The 26,939-nt window shown below is 36.5% G+C and overlaps 1 protein-coding gene across 1 annotated transcript in view; it reads left to right on the forward strand.

Annotated features, from left to right (window-relative positions):
• Positions 1-18,126, forward strand: part of LOC138710844 (uncharacterized) — a 118,392-nt gene extending 100,266 nt beyond the window's left edge. The window contains exons 3-4 of the mRNA XM_069842007.1: positions 4,880-5,158; positions 7,313-18,126. Of these exons, the coding sequence (XP_069698108.1) occupies positions 4,880-5,158; positions 7,313-11,395 (4,362 nt within the window). The 3' untranslated portion in view covers positions 11,396-18,126. The remainder of the gene's footprint in view (positions 1-4,879; positions 5,159-7,312) is intronic.
• Positions 18,127-26,939: the final 8,813 nt, after the last annotated feature.

Genomic DNA, 26,939 nt, shown 5'->3' on the forward strand with positions numbered 1-26,939 from the left:
TAAGAAAGGCTGGGGAATGCTGGGTTTGCAGTGAAAGACCTGTCTTTAAGCAGAACACTATGAGTGAAAATGAGACGATATAAATACATTCAGAAAACACAAAATATATACTTCCAAAATATTTTAATGTAAAATTGAGTGAACATGAATAATTCATTGCACATGATGTTAATAAGAGTATTGGATCTCAGAAATGGTAGAAATAATATGGTAGTAGTTATACACAGTTCATAAAACAAATTTTTTCATCTAATCAAAAAAAATATATATATATATATTTTTTTTTTTTTGATAGAAGATTTTATGCCGGTTTCAAATTATTATGTTCCGAAATTAATTCTCGCTTCTTTAAGTACAATCACTAAGTCTATAGTAAGATACTAATATTCCAAATAAAAATTTCTAAGAGAAAAATTGACTATAAAACGTGGGGGTCAAAATGACAGATGCTGGTCGTACTAGGTAGTTTGAAAGCCCCGGTCCTCGTAGTGTTAAAATAATTTAAAGTGAGTTATATATCAACTTTAAGAAACCTGAATTGTTTTTCAATAGAGGTACAGTTAGTAAGTAAACACACAAAAGTTGTTACAATGGAGGAAAATATGCAAGTTCCATAAAACAGTTCATTTCACAGTAATAATTTTACCTGCTTATTGTTATGACATGTTAGAGAGTTAACATCGAGCTGCTGCCGTTTGGAGAAAGCCGTTTTAACGTTGTTAACTAAAGTACGTAGCTTCTGTGTTTTGCAGAAAGTGCTTTTCATTAATTTAAGAGCTTTTAAAGTCATATTGCTTATCTCAAATTACACAAATGCCTTACCCAGAATACCACGACTAATACTTTATTATCACGGACCTAACTCGGCAGTCTGATTAAATTTGTATACATCAAAAGTTAAGCTTTTCAACGTAACAGCCAAGTCTGATGTGCCACTGTCGTACATTTTATGTCCGACATCATATATCAGAAAAGTAGCCAAAGAACATTATATGCAAGAATGGAACGAAAGATGGGTCAATAGTGATAAGGGAATTCTTACAAAAGAGCTATATTTTCCAACGGTCTATGATCGAAATAGGGGAGAGTCGGGTAGTATCGGACATCGGGTAGTATAGGACAGTGCGTTTCTTTCATCTACCACCATATGGTAGTACCTGAATGACATGGTTACGTTTCTCTATGCGACATCACAGAAACGTAACCATGTCACTCAGGTACTATCATCGTGTGGTAGATGAAAGAAACTCACTGTCCGATATTACCCGATGTCCGATACTACCCGACTCTCCCCTAAATGTAAAGTAATAACGCCAAATTTCGTACTGACACAGTTTTTGACTGGGCATGGAAAATTTGGGGAATACTTAAATAGATTCCATATTAAAGACGATGCAACTTCGATTTGTGGGGAGGAATCTCAAGATGTCAAACATGTATTATTTGATTGTCCAGTCTTTTGCCGTGAAAGATACGAGTTTGAGTTGTTACTGAACACTTTAAATTATAGGGTAGAAGCGGGTGAATCGGATTGGAGGACGAATCGGATCAGTTAATACAAATTGCTGGTCCTAGAGTGCGCTAGTGAGTTCTTGGTGATACTATCCTCTGAAGTCAAAGAATGCAAGTACTTGATTTCGATGACCATAAGGAGTTGGCGTGTGTACGATCTGCTTGTGAGAAATAGACTACTTTTTATAAGTTTGAGGTACGTAGATGCTCTGAATTTGCCATTTTGTTATTTTTTAGCTCTGGATTAAACAATTTTTTGAACACACATTATTAAAATTGATGCAACAAGTTATGTAGTAGGAAAGAACAGTCTGTTTTGATTTTATAACCTCACCTGATGTTGTCATTTATTTGCTGCCAGTGCTGCCAATTTTCAAATATGTATTTGTCTGCATGTGCGGCCGAAACGGATCAGTGAATGGCGGGTAGTTTTAATTGCTTATTTTATGTAGAAATGGCAATATTGTTTTTTTTTAATTCCGGATGGGTAAATAACAAGAAGTTACGTACTGTAACAGCAAAGAACAATTTGCTTGATGCTATAGTCGCAACTTTTTTTTTTCTAATTTCTTTACTGCCAGTGGTGCCAACATGCAAATATGTATTTCTTTGTATGTGTGTGGGAAACGGATCAGTAAATGGTGGTTAGTTTATACAGAAATGGCCTTCTGGAGATAGAAAAATCTCTAAATTAAATTTTGGGGACATTTTTAAGAAAGCTTGGAACAAAGCTGCTACAACTGGAAATGCTCAAAATAGGTTCTCCTCTTGTTGGATTTATCCATATGATGCTGATGTCGTTCGCGAAGACGAGTATACCCCCACTTTGCCAGAAGCACCATCAAATCCTCCTGCTCCAAGTACGAGTGTCTCTGCTCCAAGTAGTGGTTCATCCAGAAGCTTCCATGACTTGCTTCCTACTTCAACAAAAGCAAGGAAGACTTCAGCACGAGAAAGACCCAGGAAATTGCTTGTCTTCTTACTTCACCAGAGAACATAACACAAATGAAGAAAAAGCAAGAATTAAATCACGAGAAGATAAATAGTAAGAAAGGATGCAGAATGGACAAAAAAAATGTGCAAAGAGAAAGTGAGGACATGATTGAGATTGACGATAGTGATGATGACGACGAAAACGATGATGATAATGACGATGTGGTTGTAGAAATAGACAATGAAGGGAGTTATGACATTTGCCAATTTTGTATGTTGAAATATTCTGATCCCAAGTCTGTGAAGAAAGGAGAAGGGTGAATGGTACTATGAGGTGTGTGTGGGAGCTAAGGGCAGAAAAACGTTTATCTGTGGAAAATGTGTTTGAAAACAGAGAAACTAAGGAATGTGATTTTGTTATTACTGAGCTTCTAATTTTGTATCTTACGGCATGAATAATAAGTTTCCACTGGTTTTTCTTTCAACCCGATTCACCCGCAATACCAATCCTATTCACCCGCCACTGGAGGATGATTCGGATCAATTTTAACAACCAATTAAGTTGAAGAAAAATAAAACATAATAACTTTTTCTGACAGACTGTTGCGTCAGACTTAAAGTTAATGAAATTATCTTGCAGCGGACAGTAAGAGACGCAAGAATTAACAGCTTGTTACCACTTTTATTTATAATTATTTTAAAAATGATCCGATTCACCCGCGTTTACCCTACATTTACCAAACCGTTAACCGATATACTTACCAACTCTAAATCATATAATTATTTCATGTCCTTCTTGAATAGAATATTCGTGAAACTGGAAAATGTTTAATTATTCCGGAAAAAAAATCGTATTAGTCCTAATCAACTATTATGAAACTGTAAGTCTTCAATTTCGCATACTATAATATTGTACTATTGGTTTTAATTTCATTTTAATTAGGTATTTGATTTCTAATTTTGAGCCATTTCTTGTAATACCTCCTTATTGCCAATTGTTGTTACTGAATAATGTATTTAATTCGTAAATTTTAAGCCATCTCTTAATATAGCTATTTATTGCTTCTAAAATAATATGTTTAATAGCTATTTTGTATATAATATATATTTCTTCCTATAACCATTACAGGTTGCCATTGACAAAGAGTACCATGATACAATAAATAAAGACAAATGCCTTGAGGCTTTATGAAACATATTTTTGTTGTTACAGTGAAAAATAACAAATTGAAATAGATTGAAACACAAAATAATGTACAAAGTAACGTCAAAAAGATGTGAATTAAAGACATGGTCCATGTATATAATGTCTGAAAATAGCTATTGACCCTTTGCGTGTTTGTTTTTAAAATAATGTGTTTAATCAGTAACTACAGTCAGTGTATTGATATTTTATCTCTTTGTTGTTACCTATTGCTTTAAAAACAATGTGTTTAACTTGTAATTTTAAGCGAATTTTTCTACTATTCCTTTACTGTTTACATTTATTTTTAAATCTTTTGTATTGCCCCTACTATTATATATTGCCCTTCAAGAATTTCGTTATTCATTATTCGTTAGATATAAGTCATTACTTGTGTTATTATTTTAATTATTGTACTTGTTCCTGAATCACATATTTAACTTGTAACCGCAAATCATTGCATGTAATGTCCTTTTATTACTCTTAACTGTTCCATTGTTTATGAATTAAGTATTAATTTGAAAGTGAAAGTCAAACTTTGTTATATTAATGTACTATTGTTTATCTTTTTAAGGTCGTGTATTTACTCTGAAACCGTTAGACATTCTTGTATATTTTTTGCATTGATTATTCCTCAAACATCTCATTAATCTTTAACAGGATCCATTCTTTCATTAAGGTGTATTCTTCTACATAATTCATATGAATTGTAACTGCGACCACAATTTTATATTATAATAATTATTTTACTATCGTTTTTCGTTATAAAATATGTATTTAATGCCAACTATAACCCTAATATACCTCAGGTTGAAATAGGGCTTATTAAATTGGATAATAAAAAAAAGTAACAGTTTTCAACATCCTTCGAAATACATTTCAAAATATGTAAAGGAAAAGAGAATGATATCTCGAGGTCCACATGTTAGCGGGAGATTAAGTCTCTAAACTTTTCTAGGTAATTAGCATTAGTAGCAGTAGGGACGTACTGCATGTCCTACGTACTGCCTGCCTTTACGTCCATGGAACCCCTGTTACTAACAAATGCTGTATTAGGGTTAAGTTTATTTAGGTAGCTAAATATGCGCGAAATTGATATCTTTTTAACGAAATGTTCACCGAAATAAAACCCTTGTAATCACCGAATTCACAGTAAAATAATCACCATAAAATTACCCCCCTAGTCATAATCATGAATGATTCAATCATTGTATGCTCTTTTCAACTGACTGTTTCATGAATGTGTCTTAGGATCCGCCCAAGTACGAGTTCGGGTACGACGTGAGAGATGGGAAAGGCGGTCGACAGGGCCATCTGGAGACCCGAGATGGCGTATATGCCTTGGGGATGTACTACGTGAACCTCCCCGACGGAAGCGGTCAGAGCGTGCGCTACTTCGCAGATGACTGGGGCTATCATCCGCTTGTCACCTACAGCAGCTCCACCAAGAGTGGATCCACGAAGACGCACTTCGCTCTAGGAGAGAAAGCAGTGGCGGCTTTGGCCAAGTCTAAAGACGCCAGTCCTTCTGTAAGTGATCTGTAAAAAAAATCACTCCGGTCATATTTTATAAAATATTTAAAACTGTTTTTTTATTTATGAATAATAAGAGGACATGAACGAAGAACATAGAGGGAGGAAGTAAATGCATTTGGAAGAGTAAAAGAGTGCATACTCCTGGTCAGAAACATCACTCAAAATATCACAGCACTTTCATATATATTCAACTACTTTATGAAATAAAAGGATGTTTAGAAAATTTCCTCCTAGATCATGTAATTAAATGATAAGGAAACCACGGAGTACCTGTTATATAAATCAAAATTCACATAAGAAAGATCGGTGCGGAGGATGAAAGAACACTAATTAAGATATTTTAATTGTCTCCTGCGAAGACCTTTAGTCTGTCACGCAAGCGGCCCGGGTTCGAGTCCCACTTAGCCCTGGGTTTTTTTCGTCATTTTTTTCATTGGAAAATCCATAGTGACACGTGGAGGACAAGATCGCAGTTGGGCCTTTCTCGTGATTCTCCCATTTCCCCATATTAGAATCTACATCTTTCCGTCACAATTTTTCCATTTCGCCGTCATTCCCAGAACGCCGGCTAGCGAAGCACGGCGAGAGCTGACCTATGGAAGAAAGGCGTTGCTTGCTCTAAACCTGGGTACGTAGCGAACCTTAGTGTAGTCAGCCGGTGTGTGTTTGGGAATGCGCCTAGCTTGAGGGTTAGCGCAATAAATCTTGAAAGGTCGCAGTGCTCAGTCATAGTGCCCCCCTTCCCGAAATTTCATCCATTCCAAGGTGTTTAATTTTCATGAGAAATGGGATGGGCTTCAAAGGTGTGAGCCCTGAACTTATTATTATTATTATTATTATTATTATTATTATTATTATTATTATTATTATTACTAATGCCACTGATTGACGTTCCGGCTGATGTTCGTCTATTATCAGGCAGTACATCTCACTTGATGTGTCAGAGGTAGAACAATTATTAAACAATTGGCCACCATACCCCATTATCTTCTGGATTAGTTGTGTCATGGGTAATGCCTTATTGGTCTCACGAGATTCCAACTTGTCTTCCGACAGTTGACTAGAAAATAATAATAATAATAATAATAATAATAATAATAATAATAATAATAGTAATGAAACTAGTAATAATAATAATAATAGTAATAATAATAGTAATAATAATAATAATAATAATAATAATAATAATAATAATAATAATAATAATGGTAAATTTCAGTAATACATTCAAATTCGCGGAAACAGAAATCTCTCTTGTAAAAGAGTAAGTACACCTAAACACCGGTGCTTTCCGTATTTCCCCAATATATGCAAGTCCATTTCTCTCGTAACATAAAGAAACAATACTATTTCTGATACATAAGTGAAATCAATAAAGTGAATAAGTCACTTAATAGATAGTAGTAATTCATAAATTACTTCCTTGTCTTCTTTTTCAAACTACAGTGACTACATGAACATAGAGAGTGAAATTCTAGCAATGGAAAATTATGGGTTAATTAATGAGACAGGAAACTGAAATACAACGATGAAATCTTCACACGCTGCTTTTTTCGCCATTAATTACATGAAAAATGCCAGAGATTGAAGCCTGATCTCTTTAGCAGCAGTTAAATGTTGATTAATTTACTGATTGATTGGCATATTTTATGTATTGACTAAATGAACTGTAGCTGGGTCTGTTCTATGCACTTATAAATATATACTAGATGCTCGCTAATCCGGCCCTCAGTAATCTGTCCTCTCAATTATCCGGTGCTAATCCAGCACGCCTCTATGCAAAAAATAGTTGGATTAGCAAGAGTCTACTATGAGGTCATGTTCGTTTTATTTATTCTTCGTGTTGTTTAGTGATGTAAAGAACCTAAACCAAACAAGAAAAGGAAAGTATGCTCAGGACAGATCTATAATGCGAAGTGCGATGTGTGAAGAAACAAAAAATTTAGTCCTAATTTTTCGTGAATGGTTTACTAAGAACATTCGAATTATTGCAGCTCATGTAAAATAATGTATTCCTATTAAAACTTCAATTGGCGAAAAAAAAAAAAAAAAAACAGAATAAATATGACATCCACATGAAAATTATGGGCTAAATATTAACTTCTTGTAATTGAAGTTAACTTATAACTCTGGCGTTATTTCTTTCAGATTCCAATCGCTGGCCCAACAGCATCTGCAGTCACCAGTCCTGTCCACAAACTGCCTGCCAACACACCACAAGTGGATTCCAACGTAGCTGACATACTTAAGATCCGCCCTATTCATGTAAAAGCATCCCCAAAAGCTTCTGGTTCTTCCGGAAGAAAGATATCCGCATCTTACCAGCAAACATCTCGTCCAAAGTCTAAAAAGGTACAAGAACAAGTAGATGTGCCTTCCAACTACAACATCGTTGATTCTACTGGCAGCAATGCTGGCTCAGGTAATGTGGAATACGAAGTGGTCACTCCACTGCACTCAACGTCTCACACATCGACAGGAATTTCGACTCCATCTCCTGCGACTTACATAACTCATGAACCATCAAACTACGAATCTGGGCAAGGATATCAAGCGATAGGTACAGAAGGGACGGGGTCCTCTAGTTATCAGCTAATCGAAATTGGAGGTGATTCTTCTAAAGGGAATAGTAAAGACTCTGAATCTCAAGCTCCTGTTTACTTGTCTTCTATATCTGAATCAGCGAACAGTGAGGCTGGAAAGTCTTCAGAATACAGTAGTGATGGAAATATAAAAGGAACTATTCGTGTTTCTCACAAGAATAACGTATTCAACTTCGGTGACAGAATTCCAAGTGTTAGTACATCTTCAGTATCAAATGTGGAACAAGAACAAAATGAAATACAAAAGGAAGAAAAGGAAATTATTCACGTCACTCCTACTCCAGCACCGCAACGCTATTCGCCATTAAGACCTATAATTGTGGCTGAAATATATCCAAAAGGTGAGGAAAAGCAAACTACTGCCAGTATTAGGCCCATTGTTGTGTCGCCAACCACAGCTCCTGAAACTATCCACATATCCCATTCTCCACAGTCTTTATCATCTGTTTCATTCTCTAGTTCTGATGGGGGAACATCGTCTGTTGACAGTAGCCATGGGACAAGTGACTTCTCAACACAAGGCGCATCACTGCAATACACGTCAGGATCAGGAAGCAATTCTCAGCATTTAACATCAATCGGCAAAAATGGGCATGAAAACCGAATTGTTGCTCTTGAATATTCTACACCAAAACCAATAGTGGCAACCTATTCGGAAGACGCAGCAACATCTCAATATTCTTCTGGATCTCAGAGTGATTCAACAAGTTATATTGAACAAGGAAGCACTTATGACACTCAGCCTGTAACCGAAAAAACTGAAGCTCCTGTCATATTTTCCTACTCACAAGGCTCTTCCTACTCGTCTTCAGGTGAAGGGGAAACTTCATCACAGGCAGTGGTTGCCAGCAACAATGGAAATTCAGGGCATGTTTCAAATACGCAGCAGTCACCAGCTCCCATATTTCTATTTTACCAACCACAAACTTCATACTCAGAAACTTCTGGCGCTTCAGTTAGTTCTTCCGATGGAACAAAAGTTTCGAATGCTGCAGTAGGATTTTATCCAACTACGGTACCAATTTTTATATCGCAATCCCACGAATTATCATCCGGATCTCAAGAAAGTTCCCATCAACAATCCGTTAAGACTATAAATAATGGTAACACAGGGCATGTTATCGACAGTCAACAGTCTAGTCCTACTACAGTTTACGTCACACATTCACCACATTCAACCTCGTTCTCTGTATCTGATTCTGCTGGAAAATCTCAGGAGTCAAATTCTGTTATAACAACAAATGTTGGCACTTCTGGTCATGTCGAAAACAAAAATATTCATTCAACAACTCCTAGTCCAGTAACAATATCTTATTCAAATTCGGAGGATGTGTCTTCAAGAGGTTACATTGTTAGTTCGACGCCAGCCCCTATTTCCCTGCATTCAAATTCGCTGCCAGTTGCAGCTGCTTTGACTTCCACGGCTGAGATACTAGCGCCTATTCAAGCCGGCGTTTCTCTCGGCACTGTATCTCATCAAAAACCATTTGCGGTTCACACAGTAAATCCCGTTACGAAACAGCCTCCACAGGTAACCGAAGAAGTAGATGACATACCACAAGCGAAAACAGTCGTTGAAATTCAAAAATCGATAGCTATTGACGTAAACAGTTTAACTTCCAAGCCAAATGACGGCACACACAAACAAAATGAAGTTTTTGCCACATCAGCACCACTCATATCATACAACCAGCAAATAGTGGAAAGCGGGAAACAGGTTGAACAAAATAGTGGTCAGCAGCAGATAAACACAGGAAATGTATTGGTGTACGGTTATAGACAACCACTGATTGGGCTTCACGTTCAGCCTCAGATAACACACAGCCCCCAGCTCGTTGAAACGGGTCAAGTTTTATATGACTACAACCCGCAATTGTTTGAAGCACAAAAAGTCACACATTCAGAACATAATACCCAGCAACAGCTGTACGGTGAAGTGCAGCAGCAATCCCAATATGAACAGAGCCAAGAGTCGTTTGAAGTAGGCAAGCAACAACAGCAGGGACACACTGAAAAACAAGTGGATGGACAATTATATGTAACATCAGGATACCAACAGCAACAAGTGACAGAAGCTGAAAAGGAGGGAGAAAAATATCAATATAACCAACAATTAACAGGAGAGGCGGAAAATAATCTGCAGAATCATCAGCAGCAAATAGACGTGGTAAAGCAACAGGTGACGACGGCATATAACCAACAATTGACCGGTGGGGAGCATCAAGTTATCAGTCCGCCTTTGCCTGAAGTAACACAAGTACAAGCAGGGTATAATCAACAATTGGTACAAACAGAAAATCAAGTACAGAAATATGAGGCACCTGTAAAAACCAATCAAGATGTGAAATATCAGCATCACATACAGGTTATACATCACACAGGATACCAAGAACCGCTTCAGGTTAGTCCCCAAGTGACTTCGCAAGAACCCGTGCAAATTAGCCAAGTGATCAGTCAGAAGCCTATAGCATTAAACCATCAAATACAGTATTTAGAACCTATAAAAGAAAATCACCAACAGCAAGAACAAAATGTGAACAACGAAGAAGTGCAATCTGAGTACAATCAGCAAATAATTTACACACCAATCCGCAATCAACAGAACATACAAACAAATATACAGACATCTCAAAGTAACAGCCAGATCATAAATAAAGTTCAACCTACATATAACCGAAATCCAGCTGAAGTTTCAAAACAGTTGCAATCTGAATACAGCCATCAATTAGAAGAAGAGCAGAGACAAGAACAGATACGATTCAATAATCAAATAGGGGAAGCACTTAAACAAATCCATGCTGAATACACCGAAGATTCATCAGAGAAAGACGTTTCGACGCAGAATTTACAGGACGAAAAGACATTAGTACCTGTTGTCGTGCCTATCGAGTATACCCAGCTAGATGCACCGGTACAAAATTTTGAGCCACTTGCTCCTGTAAACACTGAACAACGTCCAACAAAAGTTGTCGAAGTGGAAAAACAAGTACCTATAGAGCATACAAAGTTCATAACAGTAGAAAAACCTGTTAACATACACCACACAAAAGTGGTCGAAAAACCAGTGCCTGTACCGCACGCCGTTCCCTTCGAAGTCACAAAACTGGTGGCGGTCGATCGACCTGTTCCATATCCTCAACCGATTGCAGTTCCACACCCCGTGCCCGTCCCTTATGCGGTACCGCATCCCATTGGTGTACCAGTACCACATTTAGTTCCATATCCACATGTCGTCACCGTCCCTTACAAAGAATTGCATCCTGTTTACATCCGCAATGGGAAGCCTCACAAACACGAATCAGCCATTTACCACTATCAAGTTCAAAACTTCCCTCCAGATACACCGTTGCCAGCGATCCTGAAAGCTCTTCAATACCAGGGAGGAAGATACGGTGTGCCTGTGTCCGTTAAACCCCATCAATATAATTCATGGAGAACTCATCAGTCTGGTTACCTGACGCCGCCGCCTCTTAAATCTAGTGGACGAGGAACTGGTCTTCACCATTCGAAATATCTAGACAACTTAAGGACACTTTGTATAGAATATGGGTTTAAACCTCCTTTAGTGCCATCTTTACAAATTGACGAGATTCCGGCCTCTGCATATGGCCCGCCAAAAAAAGATTGAAGAGAGATACGCTTATTAACTTAGTATTTAATTTTTGTAGTCATAACGTTGAGTGTGCGTTGTTGAACTGTTATACGTAACGTTTTAGTGGACAAATGTATCAAGATGACAAGTGCTCAATTATGCCCCACATTATTCCCTTCCTCAAGTGTAGGTGACTTCACTGTATGCCATATAATAAAACTTACTACATTTTATATATGGTAATGTTTATGTAAAACGTCTTTATAAGTTACTTCATGATTTTCGGATAATGTTCAGTGATAAAAGTCACTGTCAAAAACTTTACAGAATTCATAAGAATTTTGTGGAGCGTTGGCTCAGTAAGAGTAATTCTGTATTCTACACTTACATTTATTATGTAAAATATACAGAACACATAATTATAGTATTATTGAAAGAAAATAGATTTTCAAGCACACACTGCAGTATGTGGTAAAAACAAAGAAAATCATGGAATTATGAGATAAGATGTCAATCAAATACCAAACAACGAGTGGAAAAATGTGACCTCCGACATTGAGGAATGGAGGCAACGTAAGGTGGAGGTACTGGCTTCGTATGGTTTTAAGTGTCGCAGCAGCATAGCGATATATGAAATAATTTTCCACCACAGACATGATTAGATCGTACAAATTGTTTCAGTTTTTAAAGGTTTCTCTCAGTTACATTAAGAACATGAAATGTATATTAATAAGATGACTACATACTATCTGGAAGCTGTAGTGTGAGTATTGATTTTATTCGTAAATTCTAAAAGGAGGCAGTGATCGTGTGTTCTATTCTCTCTCAGCTTGTAAAGTTCAACAGTTTTAATGAAATATCAGGTGCGTAAGTGGAGACTACCCATCATGCTGACACACGGTCAAGACAGTCTTGCTACACTAAACTATTCTGCGGGTTAAAGATTATTGAAAATGTAAAATAGTGGAATTCCATCAGAAGTAATTTGTTCGTACAAAAAGAAAAACCTCAATATTTGAAATATTTTTCTGAAATATATAGGATTTAGAGTCCACCGCTACAGAGTAACGATTAGCACTCTGACCATGAAACAAGAGGGTCCCGTTCAAATTCTGGTTGGGGCAAATTACATCGCTGAGGTGTTTTTTGCGAAGTTTCCCTGAACCAATTGAAGCACAGTTGCTGGGTAACTTTCGGCGTTGGACATCAGATTCATTTCGCCATCATAATTTTATTACACTTCTCCTCTTTCAACGTCATCTCCGTTTCTTTCCTAGGAAACCTAGGCTTCTTCCGATGTAACCGGGCAACCGCAGAACTTGGACCCCATGGATATGTGGTGGTAGCGCTATGCACCATGGGCTCTCCACTGACATCATGCTAATTCGTGGTAGCTCATGGAACAGGATTTGAGGAACCATGGTGAGGCTTACATGGAAAGGTAAAGGAATAATGTAGGCTGTAGGGAGTTCGGAGGCTGCACATACGGGGGACTTTGGGGCATGCACACCATTCCATCCCTGTTAGTACAATGGGCCCACGCGAGCGACCTGCGTGAGAGACAGTTTCAGTCTGCGCCTTCTGTTCAAGGGGGACTAATACATAGGCATGGTTTAGAAGTGTTAATATCCAAGTATTTATATTTAGATAGCACAAGAAAAAAATAACATAAATCTCTCTGCAAATGTATTTTGATATATTGTCTTTTAGAAGAAATGCATATAAAACAAATTTCAATTTGATTCCCCCCCCACTATATTAATAACTTTCCTATGTAATGTATCACGTAATGTTACAGTTTAGTGTTTCAGAAATGATACGCCTATCACTTTCGACTACAGTATATGCACGTCTTTATTTTACATCAACGCCAATAATTTCATATTTGTTTGGACATTTATACTTGTTATAACTTACGCCATCTTCAGTGTCTGTTTTCTCCTATTTCACATTTTCCGACATTTATTATCCTTCTGACGGACAGAAAGTAGACTTCCAATGGGCAAAAGACTCCATTGAGGTACCAAATTAAAGCTTGAAGATGTGGCTATGTCGTGAACTAAAATTATTATTTTCAGTCTATTATAATTATTTTATTCCAAAAATATACAAATATACTTTTCTTTCTAAAGTGCTTATATTATGTGACATTTTTGAATGGTTCAACATAAATAAATAATTTTAGTATTTTATATTCTCCATATGTAGATGAACATTTTGGCTAAGGATGTTTTACTCAATGGTCAATTTCTTATGGTGTTAGGTGGGTCCAAAATTTTATTAATAAAAAAAACACATTTTTTTTTTCTTTGAGCCCCGTAGTGATCGATTATCAAGTTTATACTATATAAATTTATCAGATTACTCCCAAGAATCATGTCACCAAAGTCTGAAAGACATTAAAAAGGAAATGTGGATTTTATCCTAAGAGTCGATGTATAGCCTACCTTAATATATCAAGAGCCACGGTTGTTCTATTCATTATCTGTCAGTACACAATAGTTTATAAGAATATTACATTAATCCATTCTGAAGTACAGACTTTATAATACTCTTGTTAATTTAATGAAAGAAACTTCGCTCTTAGCACACACACATAAATAATTAGACTTATTTACACAATATGTATGCACAGTGATTTAACAATTACATAATGGTATTAATAATTTAAGCATAATGTAATAACGGATTACAATCAGAAACACAAGAAGGAAATTAATTATAAGCACTCTCTTACATTTTTCTTTTGCATGAATGAACCTAACAAAATCGTACTTCTATCAATATGAAATCAAGAAACATTTTCTATTGAAATCTATTTGAATCTCAGTAACCATAATAACTGTGTGATTGTTTTCCGAGACTTATGAAGTCATTTCATCTGCAGAAGGCGTTCATGTTTGGAACAAATGAATTAGTCATGTTCGATCTGAAAATATAAGTTAAGAGAGTTACGTACAGTATGCACGCGCCACAGCGCTTGGGAGTATTGCTCTTTAAAGTAAACAGCGTCCATTTCTCAGAATCGTGTAACGTGCCCAGCCCTGTTTTACATGTATTCCAGCATAAACATTCTAACTCAATAATTAAGGGTTATTAACCTTGTAGGAACTCATTCTCCAGTATTGATGACGTAATGGAAGAATTTAATAAAATCTGATTCATTTGTTATTCATTTATTGTACGGAGCAGCTGGAGGATCTGTAAACGTGAAAAGAAGAACTGTCATAAAAGATTCGGAAGTAGTCGGATTCTAAACAGTCAAATGTTCCTTTTTGCGTACCAAACACATAGGTATAGAGGATTTCTTCGTCCTGAAAACTTTGAAGAGTGAGAAATTTTTAATATAAAGTGATACAGTATTTATTATCTTCGATTTTCTCTAAAATATTTGCACTAAATTCTTTACATCGTGTGTATTTGGAAAACATTTTTATTTCCCGTTTATGTTTGTATTTTTTCTATGAATATATAAACTCCAAAATTAAATTGACAGTGATTAAGATAGTAACCTGATCTATATTTCACTGGATCAATAAAATCCTCTTCATCTTGATTTTTTTATAATTTAACTCTCTGTAAAACTCTAAATTTTGCAGTCACACAATTTCAATATTCCAATCAATTATTTTTGTAAGCACATGTTCACAACTTTTTCATTTATAGTTTATTTCATGTTTAACCGCTGATTAATTTCTTCATTTCTAATCTGTTTTCTCAAGTCCTACCTTCAATTGTTCTTGAACATTTAATTTCATCGGACTCTATATGAATATGTATTTCTTCGTACATGTTCATAATTCACTCTAGTATATAATTTGTGAAACAGCTTTAACTTTGTACAACTTTAGCTTTACGGATCACAATTGGAATCACTTGCAATTTATATCATCATCGTCCTCACAGGATGTAGTCCTTTGAAGAACTGTTACGGTCTACCAAAGTTTTCTTTCCATCGTTTTTGAGGACCTCCCTGTTGGGTTATAATTCAGAATTACTTTTGGTATTCTGTTGTTTTAAATTCGATTTACATGTTCGAGGCAATTGGTTTGATATTGATATATGTGATTCAGAACAGGTATTATTTGGAACTCGTTCAAGATATCTTCAATTCCTTTCCTGTCCCATGCAATTGATATAAGATTGAATATGAACCGGGCTCAGAAAAGAGTTTGGAAAAATTCTACGAATAACATTTAGCCTAATGATCGTCGGAACCAGCTTCCTGATCTCACGTTCATTAAGGAGACTGGTAGTGATTAGGGGGTCGAAAATCTGATTTTTTTATTTTGTATTTAAAAAAGTGCAAAGTTGCTCTTTTAAACAACATACTGTAGGAGTATCTCTGCAGTTAAGCCCTTTATAAATGGTTTCTCTAAATTTGGAGGTTCATGTAATTCATACATCTTTTTAGTGCAGTTTTCCATAAGTTGATATTTTTGAAACTTAAGTAGTATATATTTCTTTTAAACTACTGGACATATTTATAGGATTTTTTTTTCTGCTGCCTGTGTTTTACAAAATACACCTACGGGTTTATGAATATCACACACATAACATGAGGGAAAAAATATATATGCATTGAAAAAAGGCAGAAATTGTTAATCAATTTTAAATATTTTTCCGTTACTAAGGGTTAAAGATTCAACTATTTTTTTCATTATAATTTACAGTAAACATCACTTAATAACTTTAAAAAATGACAAAGTAGGCTATAGGAGTGATGATTGTAGCAAGTAATGTGCACCTGAAGATTCAGGTACATTTAGAAAAGTGAAAAAAAGAACAGGTTATCAGTTAGGCCTTTCTTTTGTACTTGGATAAGAGGATAATTAGTCGTCTTTCATACCACTGTATTTAGAATTACTTATTGTATAACCGTGAAAATTTTTATTCCACTCTGAACACTAAAAGCCTAGAAATATTGAACTCAACTTTTGTACTGAAATCCTCTAATCGCAGAGGCATCATTACCCAACTCTCTTAAAGATTATAAAGTTTTGATACTTGTAGTGAGTTATACAGTCACCCAGAATTAAAGCTTTCTTCGGCTTGATTCTAGATTTACTTACTGTGCGATTCTCTGACATGAAATCAGCAAGATATCGTTTCTTTAAGGGGTTAGGTACAGCTTACAGTAGCAAAATTTTTGGAAATATTCAACATATTTTTTCTTCATTACTGTATCTTTACAATAATGAAAATTGGTAGGATGTGTAAAACACTGTTCTTCTGCTATATGAAAAGAAAAATATTTACGATTAAAAAAATTATTTACTTTTTTTTTCTTTTTTTTTTCAAAATTCAGTTCATTGTGCAGTGATGAAGCGTTTCCCACATAACTAAAAAACTATCCAACATTCCGTGATGAGACTTTTATGTGTATTTATGCACATCGCATCTACAATATGATGCAAGACCACTTCTCTACCTTTGATAGATTGTCTGATAAAAAATAAATTCATTTCAAAAAATGGTCATATATATCAGTATTTTCTTCTAACAAAAAATTAAAAAAATATATATTTATTAAGGAATGTAGTTGAAAGAGCATGGTATTATAAACATGAGTTCCAGCAATAAAATAAAAGAGAGAGAACATCAGAAAGTTAATACGTTTATGAATTACGATGGAAAAGCTTCATCACTGCACAGTGAAGTGCCACCATTTTGAATTTTGAAAAAAAAAAAATTTAGTCGTAAAAATATATATATATATATATTTTTCATTATAGCAGAAGAACAGTGTTTCACAAATATCAATTTTCATTACTCTACAAGATACAGTCATGGAGGAAAAAAATGTTGAATATTTCCAAAAATTTTACTGCTGTAAGCTGTACCTAACCCCTTAAGATAACAGAGAATGGCATAAGTCAGGGCTGGGCATGGGGAGCGGAACTAGACTCTAAACGGGGACGCTTAATATTCATCCATTACTGAATCAACGCTGCGCGGTGTTCGGCAGGGAACAAAGGGGACGAAAAGAAATCATATGGCTCCCTGTGAGAGAGTAGAATCCGCTCTTGCTGCCCAGCCCTGGCATAAGTGATACCAACGAAAAAGAAACGTTATTGATTAGTCGGGATTCGAACACACGATTATTTTTCTACTACTGTTTAACAGGTGCGTATACGAAAGCCATCTTATAATCAATACATGCATTTGCGTATAACAACACCAATTACTAAATATAAATGGTTACAATATTTCGTAATTTTGTCTTAGTAGTTAAATGTCTGTTGGTGAAAATATGCTGTACTGAAATTAAATGTTACTTTGTACTTAGATTTGTGATGTACTGAATTCTTCACAGCTCTATACTATCATATAAATAGCTAATATATTCCTTTTCAAGTAATAATAAGAAATCTACTTTATTTGTAAAGAAATACAACATGATCTACTGTTTTATGTATTCTGACTTTTTTCAAGTTGTGCATAATTTTAATCATGTTAGTTTATAAATAGCGGCTAATCATAATCTTGTGTTACTGTGAAGTAACCTGTATCATATATTTTACGCTGCAGTATTTCTGCAGATGCCCAGATACAGCAGGCAAGGGTCACAACCGTAACATTTGCGGTTGACAATTCTGAACATCTGTTACAGAAGTATGAAGCAAACACTGAAAAACCCATGTAATATTTACCAATTTAAGTGTATTTTATTTCTCAGTGTTCATCGTATTGTCATCTGTAAAGAATGATAATATTAAATAAATATTTTTGTAAATAATATGGGCAGAATATGGTGCGTATTACAAGTTGTTTAAAGTTCAGATAATGAAGAGTGTATGTGTGTAGGTGTGTGTGTGTTTGTGTGTGGGAGGAAGGACGGGATAGAAATTGGCAAACACGAATTTCAATTTAAAATGATACAAAGAGTTATATTTACACCGAAATGATATCTATAGATACATAATTGCACCGAGGCTGTAAAACCAATAAACATGTAATTTAAAAGCGAACACAGTTGGATATGTCGTGCTTACTTTTTTGTTGTTAAAAGGGTATGGGGTAGAAATACAAGAGGGGAGGATTAGGGGAGCCCATGTCATATTGTAGGAGGGAGGATAATGGAATGTAGTCAAGCGGTTTCCAACATATTTACACCCGCCGTAAACATGAGTTTCAGTGGAAACAGAGAGGTAATAGCAAAACGCACCCCAGAGAGTGCGTAATATGAAGCCGTATAGAAGGACAGCGCAAGGGAGGCGGGAAAGCCAGAGAATTTGACTATTTTTTGTTATTTAAAATGATGTTTAATTGTTTTGGAATGAGTTCACAGTGATTAGGGTTGCCTATACATGTGTTTGTTAAGAACACCCATTTAGAAGCGAACATCCATGTTTACCGAACACTTTGTAATTGTTTTACAACAGTTCCTTTTTTAGTTTTGCTGTTTATATAACGAAGTTATTAAATCTTTGAACGTAATAAAATTAAGTTCCTTGAACAATTGTTAAAAAGGGTAATTTAAGAATTTTTCTCCAATAATTGGTATCTACATGTTGACTACATATCGTCTTGATTATTCAATGAGGACGGCGAGGTCTCACATATGAACATATATACAGGATGTTCCCGAGGTGGTGTTACAAACTTACAGGTATGATGGCGAAGGACACGTGTATCAATCTGAGATAAGGAATCCTGGTCCGGAAATGACCGAGTCGAAAGTTACAAGCAAAAATAGTTCTGTGGAAATGAAATAATTTTATTCCTCTCTGCACCTTATTTATGTGTCTTTAACTGTACATCTTACACATACTGTATTCATCTGACGTTGTTTATGTTGTCTACTTACAGTATTCCATTCAATGCGCTGTCTGAGGGATGGGGACAGGAAACTACACTAAAGCAATGCAGACAGCGTAATGTGTAACGGGCATGGTCGGTCCTGATATGCACGTCTGTAAACAGCAGTGTATGTGTACAAGTTGCAGTGTCCAGTCGTTCACTGGAGGAGTACACGAGAGCGGAATAAGCAGATCTGATTTTCGAATACGGATGAGCCAATGGGAAGAGTAGAGAAGCTCACAGATTGTATCGGGACAAGTACCCACGTAGGAGACATCCGGCCCATATCATTTTTCCACGACTGTTCCAAAAGTTAAGGGAAGGAGGGTACGTGGTACCAAATTACAATTCCATTTCTACACAACTATTTTTGCTTATAACTTTCGACTCAGTCATTTCCGGACCATGGTTCCTTATCTCAAATTGATACGTGTGCCCTTCGCCATCATCCCTGAAAGTTTGTAACACCACCTCGGAAACACCCTGTATAACAGTAAGGTGTTGTTTCGGTTATGAACATAGGGTGGGACAAGCGCGAGCTCATTTACGCCAAAAGTATGGTCCCATTGCGGGTCATCAAAGTTTTGACGTGGGGGCGAGAAATTATACACGGACTTCTATACCTCTGCCAGGAACAGGGCTCTTCCATGTGCCGAAATCTAGGACCATGTGCATGGATGGGCAACTCGTGCTCACAAAGTGCTAAAAACATCTTCAAAGAGAGAAAGACAGACGGAGCCAGCCGCAGCAGTTACTAGTTATTTGTAATTTCGCTGCAAAAGCAGTTCGCTGTCACGGTGCGCTCTGGCGGCTCATGCAGGTGGTCGTAATATCAACTCTATGATTAGAATTTCAGAATTACGCAAGGTACAATAATTATAGTAATTTTATACAGACTGTACCTAAACAGACATAAAAAATTATATTTTTTATTACTTTTGTATATTAGTTTAGTACTGGAAACACTAACTACAATCTTTTCAAGATACAACAATTATAGCTGCAACACTATTTGTTAATATTTCTTATTATATATCTTATTTGAAACATAGAACGCGAGAATTTGGAAGTCTCTATAGGCCTACATTAAAGAGTATTCCTCTGTTCTCAGAAAAGTAATAGTTTGTATTCGCAAACAATCACAAATTCAAGGTAGTAATTGTTACGTATCACAGAAAGTGAAATAAACTTATTTCTGTGCTCTTTTTGTACACAGAGAGCTTTACACTTCTTTCTTGTATTAAACTCTGTCTCAAGCACATACAGTATATATGGAAGCAAAGAGTATATTTGAAAATTCCGACTTAGGTAGCATTACGAACAGTTCGATTCCTGATTTCGCTGGAATCTGAGTGGCGTGCTATTCTGTAGATTTATCAATTCAAGCTACAAAATTTCAGGGTCTTCTATCGGCTGTAAGCGAAAAGAATTTCAGAAAAATCTCGATTCCTTGTCAATTGTCACTGTTTCTCCAAACTTACCAGTGAATTCCGCTGTAGGTCTTGAAGTAGGGTCTTATATTTGACAATAAGATTTACTTATCACTCTTCAAGATAGTTTATAGTCAAAGAAAGTGAAGTTGTCTATATTCTACATGATACTGTCATATTTCAAATTTATTCATAAATGTTCTAAGCTAGTTGATCATATTTCGTGCAATTCTGTAACTGGCACGCACAACGTTCTCACGATATTTGATATCAGTCTCACATTGTTGATATCACATTTTTACCTTTAGCTGTTCTAAAGCAGTTCTAGACAGAATTACTTTACTAAAATCTTCACTGTGGTTATTTGTAACATAAAATGTCATGCGTAAGAAAGTGTAATAGAACATAATAAAAGTTTTATCACGCTTATTAATAAAAAATATTTCTCTTTCGACTCAACACTAAAGGGAAATGATCTGGGGATTATATTGTTTTTCACTTAAAACAAGCCTCCACTTACTGCAGATGCGAACGAACTTGTGTGTTGCAAGAACCGCATACAGACACTACAGCTAGTACAGAGTCCGTTGTACCTGCATTGAGATTGTGTTGATACTTTGAGAGCACGAGTTGCCCACCCATGACAATGTGCCTCGCATCTTTATTTCCTACAGGACGCCAAGGCAAGACATTTTACTGCCTTTAAAAATCATCCACCGCTCTCGGGCAGGTTTTAACTCAAGAACCTCAGAGCCAACGATTAGTGTGGTAAACGATAAGCCACCAGGACGCTGAAGGCTACAGAAAGGCGTATTACAATTTTGAACCTTGCTTTATGACTTGTTCCACTACATTGGCAGTTTTGACATAACTGTAACTCTTGATGTTGGACTTCTTTCCATTTTAGACTTTAATTTGTATTCGGCAGACTTTGTGAGAGGAAGCTGTTGTAGGACATTTTCCTAATCACCAAAAATAATTACGTCTATTTAAACGTGTTTCGTCTCTAATTTTCCCAGTTTTAATTAAATAAATAGTATTATTCTAAATCACAAATAATATTGTAAGTTTCTTCAAAGAAATGTTTGACTGGGTAACATATTCTCCTCCTGCTACGAGCTTAAAGTTTACCATCGTGTTTGTGATTCTGTTTCGAAAGTTTAATGTAAGCTCAACAAAGGCGCCTTGCAAGACTCTGGTCTGTTCTACCTACTTTGAGTCTGGTACAGAAGGTAAGTAACTTATCAAGTTAAGTAACGAGGTACTTGTAAGCTCCAGAAGTTCTACATTATTCCCATAATAAGTATAAACTATTAACAGATAATTATGTCTACCTTCTCTTTTCTACAATGATTGATTACCGTAACAACGCAATTAATAGAACCTATCATTTGTCCGATATGCCATTTTATAGGCTAAGTAAAGTATTTCTAAGCACATTATGAATATCTCTTTTATCTCTCGAAATAATAATATTAGTTTAGTAATTGTGATGATGAAAGTATACAACAAAATACATGAAAAAGTCTGCTGCACCAGATTATTTCAATAATATTTGTAGATAATTTTTTTCAAATAGAATTCCAGTCAAGAATCTCTCAGTTAAGTGAGCTGTTAGTGGTTTATTTCCGAGCGAGTGGTTCATGCATTCCGCATAGAACTCGCATTCCGGAGGTCCAGGATTCGATTCCCGGACCGACCAACCTAACTATTGTTTCAGTGGTTTTTCACAGTTATTTAGGTAAATGCTGAGTTGGAATTTTCATCGCCACGGTCCATTTCCCTTCCCCTCCAGTGTAGAAAAAGGAATTTAGATTTCATATCATTCATCTTTTCATTTCATTCCATAGACATATTCATGTCTTTGTCCGCTTACGGGTTTGGGGAGGGGGTCCTCTCTGTAACCGTTCCTGGGTTGTCCAGGCTTCCACAATATCTCTGCCAGAATTCATTCCCCAAGGGCGCTTCAACACTTTGGAAGGGCCGTTGGAATGGATTCTGTGCTGCCTGGTCACATAGACGGTATGAATTTAGGGTGAGGGGTAGGAGCTCCAATTGGGTGAGCGGGTGAGGGATCACATGCGACCAGTGGGCCGGTACACCTCATCCTCATTCATCTCATAAATTCAGGGTGCACAATAGACCTCAGTATGGCCGACGTGCAAAAGATCGTCCCTAACCTAGTGGTTTATTAACAGTTAATAGCCAGTAAATTTTAGTTGAAATATTTTCAAGCGTCGAAGTTATAAAGTGCGTGAGGATTTGTTGTGTGGTTTAGGAAAAGAAAGAAGTTTATAATGAGGATAGATTTATTGGCCTATTTTCTTCTCGTATTTCAGTAATCCATTTGCACGTAAATATATTATTCTCTGTGATACAGGCCTAGTGAATTAATGACTTTTTCTTTTGTTATGGATAAAGGCCTCGAAGGCTAGCATTACGGCCTCTAATGGCCTTGCTGTGCCTTACTGCTCCTATCGTATACAAAAGATGTTTGAAGTCAAAACGCTCCCGCTGCTGTAGATATCGTGTGGTGCCATCTGTCGATTCAGTCTGCGCATCTTAAAAGTCTGATGGAATCTCACTAGAGCACGCTTTCACCTCCCACTCACCTCCTCAAATTGATATCATATGTACGCCAGTCACCATACATAACGCCGCAACGTTTTGCGTGGATACTATGGAAATAAAAATGTAGAAATGGCCAGTGAGCGTGGAATGAGGACAGACACGGGAGAATTCCGAGAAAAACCTTCAGGAAATTTGTTGTTGTTCAACATAAATACAAATTCGACACTCCTGAGATAAGAACCAGGGTCTGCAGTTATCGCAAACCATTTCTCCACTAACTTAGCTGCTAGGTGAGAATTAATAATTTGTAAATTTGAAGAGAAATATTTTCTAGAGTATAAATTATAAAGTACAGTATAAGATTTTTTTTTATACAAATTGAGAAGCAGAAAGAGGGTTGAATAGAGGATTGATTTGTTAAAGTATTAATTTCATTTTATATCACAGTACTTTTTAGAGCAACTGACTACGGACTGGAAGGCCTGGAGTTCCATCCCGTGTGGTGATGGGATTATCTTGTTGTCAAACATCCAGAAGGCTCCGAGGTTCACTTAGCCTCCTATCAAATTGAGTACCTAGTCTTACCCGGGGATAAAAGGCGGTAGGAACGTGGTGTCCATCACACCACTTCATTCTAGTGGCAAGGTCAAGAAAATATGAAGCTCTACCTCTATGTCCCCCTCCCAGTGCCTTCATGCCATGTGAAAAGGTGTCTTTATCCTACATATAATTATAAATATGTCGTTCTATGTCATGTAGTGAATGTCATACTATGGGTAGCTACAAGGTTTGAAGTTTGTGAATGCAAACCCGGCCGATGATATTAGGCTTTCAAAAGGTAAATATCATTACAATAATCACAGAACGTGAAAGAACACTATACCAGACAAAATAAACTATTTTCTCTTTCTCGCGATACCAATTTCTCTGCTTCACGAATAGATGTCTCTGCGAGTCAAGATCTCAGCCGAAACAGCAGGAAGTCTTTAGAGAACACAGAGGCCTCTGACGGATAAAGTATAAAGTATAATAATAGAAATGATCCATCTACGTCCAAGATAAGCCCAAGTACCTTACTATAATAATACCTGACAGATAGCAGTTCTGCACGCGAACGGCGCAGGTGCTGCTACCTAGGCGGCAGGGTGTGCTGAAACCCGCGAAGCAAGCTGTAATCTACTATAATGCAGATTGTTGCTGAGCTAGTAAATAGTTAATTAGTGCTGTGTTAAAATGTCAGAGTGTACAGTAAATGTGCTGTTTATAACTGCTACAATTACAGCATTACATACAAACTGCTTCATATCGTACTTTCGATATCCGAGGGATCATAAAACGTGAATCAACGACATTCTTTAGTAAGCCTAATGGCTTCGTCTCTGAGTTGATAGAACAATAAAAATTAGCTTTTTTATTTGGTCCTAATAAGTGAATAGAAGTTAAAATGTGTTGTAAATTTTAAGGTTTTATCAAATTAAGTTTTATTGCTGTCCATATGCCTTTATTAATTATTACAAGCATCAGATTACTACCAATTTTATCTTTGCAGCCCTCAGCAATGGGTATATAAAGCATTATTGCAAATTCATCTTTAATGTCAGAATTTGTCTCACTAAACCAAAGAAAAAAATAAGTAATAATTAATTACGAAAAGTAATATGAAGTATGCAATATTTGTAATAATATGCAGCTTTGATGTTACATTAAATACTATTCAACATTTCTTAAGTGTCTCATATAATATATTACTAATATTATTCCACATTATTACCTCACGTTTCAAACAATAGTCAGATTCCCGATATGTTAATATTTGCATTTGTGGTCGTAATACCACACCTCTCCGCAAGATGTCAGCTACGCGACATTTCGCACTCACATCAATGCTGCTAGTATACAGCTATCCGGTAGTATTATTGTAAGTTATTTGATAAGCATGCAAAGCCAGCTGCCTGCATAATCTCCATGCTAATGATTAGACTGCGGAACTTCATGCAATTGCATGTTTTTATTGACTTTACATATTCGAGAAAGTAAAAATGGATCTTGGCCGATCACGCTTTTTACGTCCGAATGAAGCAATTTATTTTGCATAAATGCATGTTCCGAGGGCTGTCTTCTTTAGATGCATATTGATCCTTATTTTACATATTTAAATGCATAAATTGACATATTTCTTTGTTTTGCTCGAGTTAACTAATTTCACCATTCCTCTCTGATAAAAATACGATTAATTTTTAAAGAATATAAAATGAATGTATGTATGTATGTATGTACGAGGCGCATCCAGAAAGTAAGTTTCCCGATTTTTTCCCCTTGAAAGTAAACGTAATTAGCCGTGTCAATTGCGCATGCGTAACAGATCTATGACGTATCAATCATATGCCAGCCGGACAGGTCCCGCCTGGTGCCAGTAGCGTGGCAGCAGTGGTCCGAAATGGAAGCTCTTATTCCTTCTCCCTCCGCCTGCGAGGTTCGGTCGGTGATAAAGTTCTTTAATGCACAAAGCATTGCGCCAATTGAAATTCATCGGCAGCTCTGTCAGGTCTATGGGCCGAAACACACACACACTCTCTCTCTCTCTCTCCCTCCCCCCCCCCCTCTCTCTCTCTCTCTTGCACCTCAAGAAATTCCTGTCCTCCGGTGAGGGTTTTGGCAACGACGAAAAGCTGAAGACGTCTGTCACACGCTGGTTCCATTCACAGGCGGCAGAGTTCTACGACAGAGGGATACAAAAGTTGATCCCACGATACGACAAATGTCTCAATTCTGATGGTGGCTATGTTGAAAAATATCTGAAATATTGCTGTATCTGTTGCCAATAAATGTTTTCCTGAAAGTGTGTGTTCTTTTTTTTTTAAATAGGGAAACTTAATTTCTGGATGCGCATCGTATGTATGTATGTATGTATGTATGTATGTATGCATGCATGCATTTATATATACACGGTCATTCAAACAAACAAGCTCCGTCATTAATGCAGGTAGCGAAAAATGGAAAGATAGGAAAGTTGTTGGAAATATGTAGTTTTCAATCTAATTTGCTAGACTTTTCAACATACACTTTGAGGCTGTACACCTACCAGTCCCTATGCTGCCAAATTATTGGCTTTTCCACTAGTTCTACCGGGTCCCTTTTCTGCTGCCCAGATTCGCCTTGTAAACAAGTACAATAAAACGGAAAAAATTATATTTGTAAATATTTCTAGTTGACCCATTAAGAGTAGCTGCTTCATTTAGATTTGATATAGAAGGCGAGAGTACAAAGGATTAGGGAACTGGCATTAACATATACTAAAACTAAAATGCAAACGTAAAAAAATAATAGCTTAGAGTCTAAAACAGTGGTCGTCAGCCCTCGCTGAAATGGGTGAAGGTTAAGCGGAGCCGTCCCGTGCCGTCGTGCAGCAGGAAGAGGTAGAGAGCATACCCGCTAGCAGCCACGAGTGCAGTGTGTTCTCAGCGGGTAAGAGACGCTAGCCCCAGGGTGCTCTGTGTTGATGACCGCTGGTCTAAAACATCAATATAATATAAATCGAAGTATTGAGAAAGCTCTGTATATGAGTAATCTCCCTTCGATTTAGGATTCCCAGGTTCCCTCAGTTCTCTAGTTAAATTGAGTCTAGTAGTTCCTTATTCAGTTGATATGTATTAGTAGAGAAAAACTCTTATGAGGTAAGTTTTGTTCATAAAACTGAACTTTTTTTCCCGCTGCTATTTTCATTCCACCGTATATCGGTTATCGGTTTGTCATTTTGTAGTACCAGAAATGTCTCC

Source organism: Periplaneta americana, chromosome 12 (assembly GCF_040183065.1).
Source record: "Periplaneta americana isolate PAMFEO1 chromosome 12, P.americana_PAMFEO1_priV1, whole genome shotgun sequence".
Lineage (NCBI taxonomy): Eukaryota > Metazoa > Arthropoda > Insecta > Blattodea > Blattidae > Periplaneta > Periplaneta americana.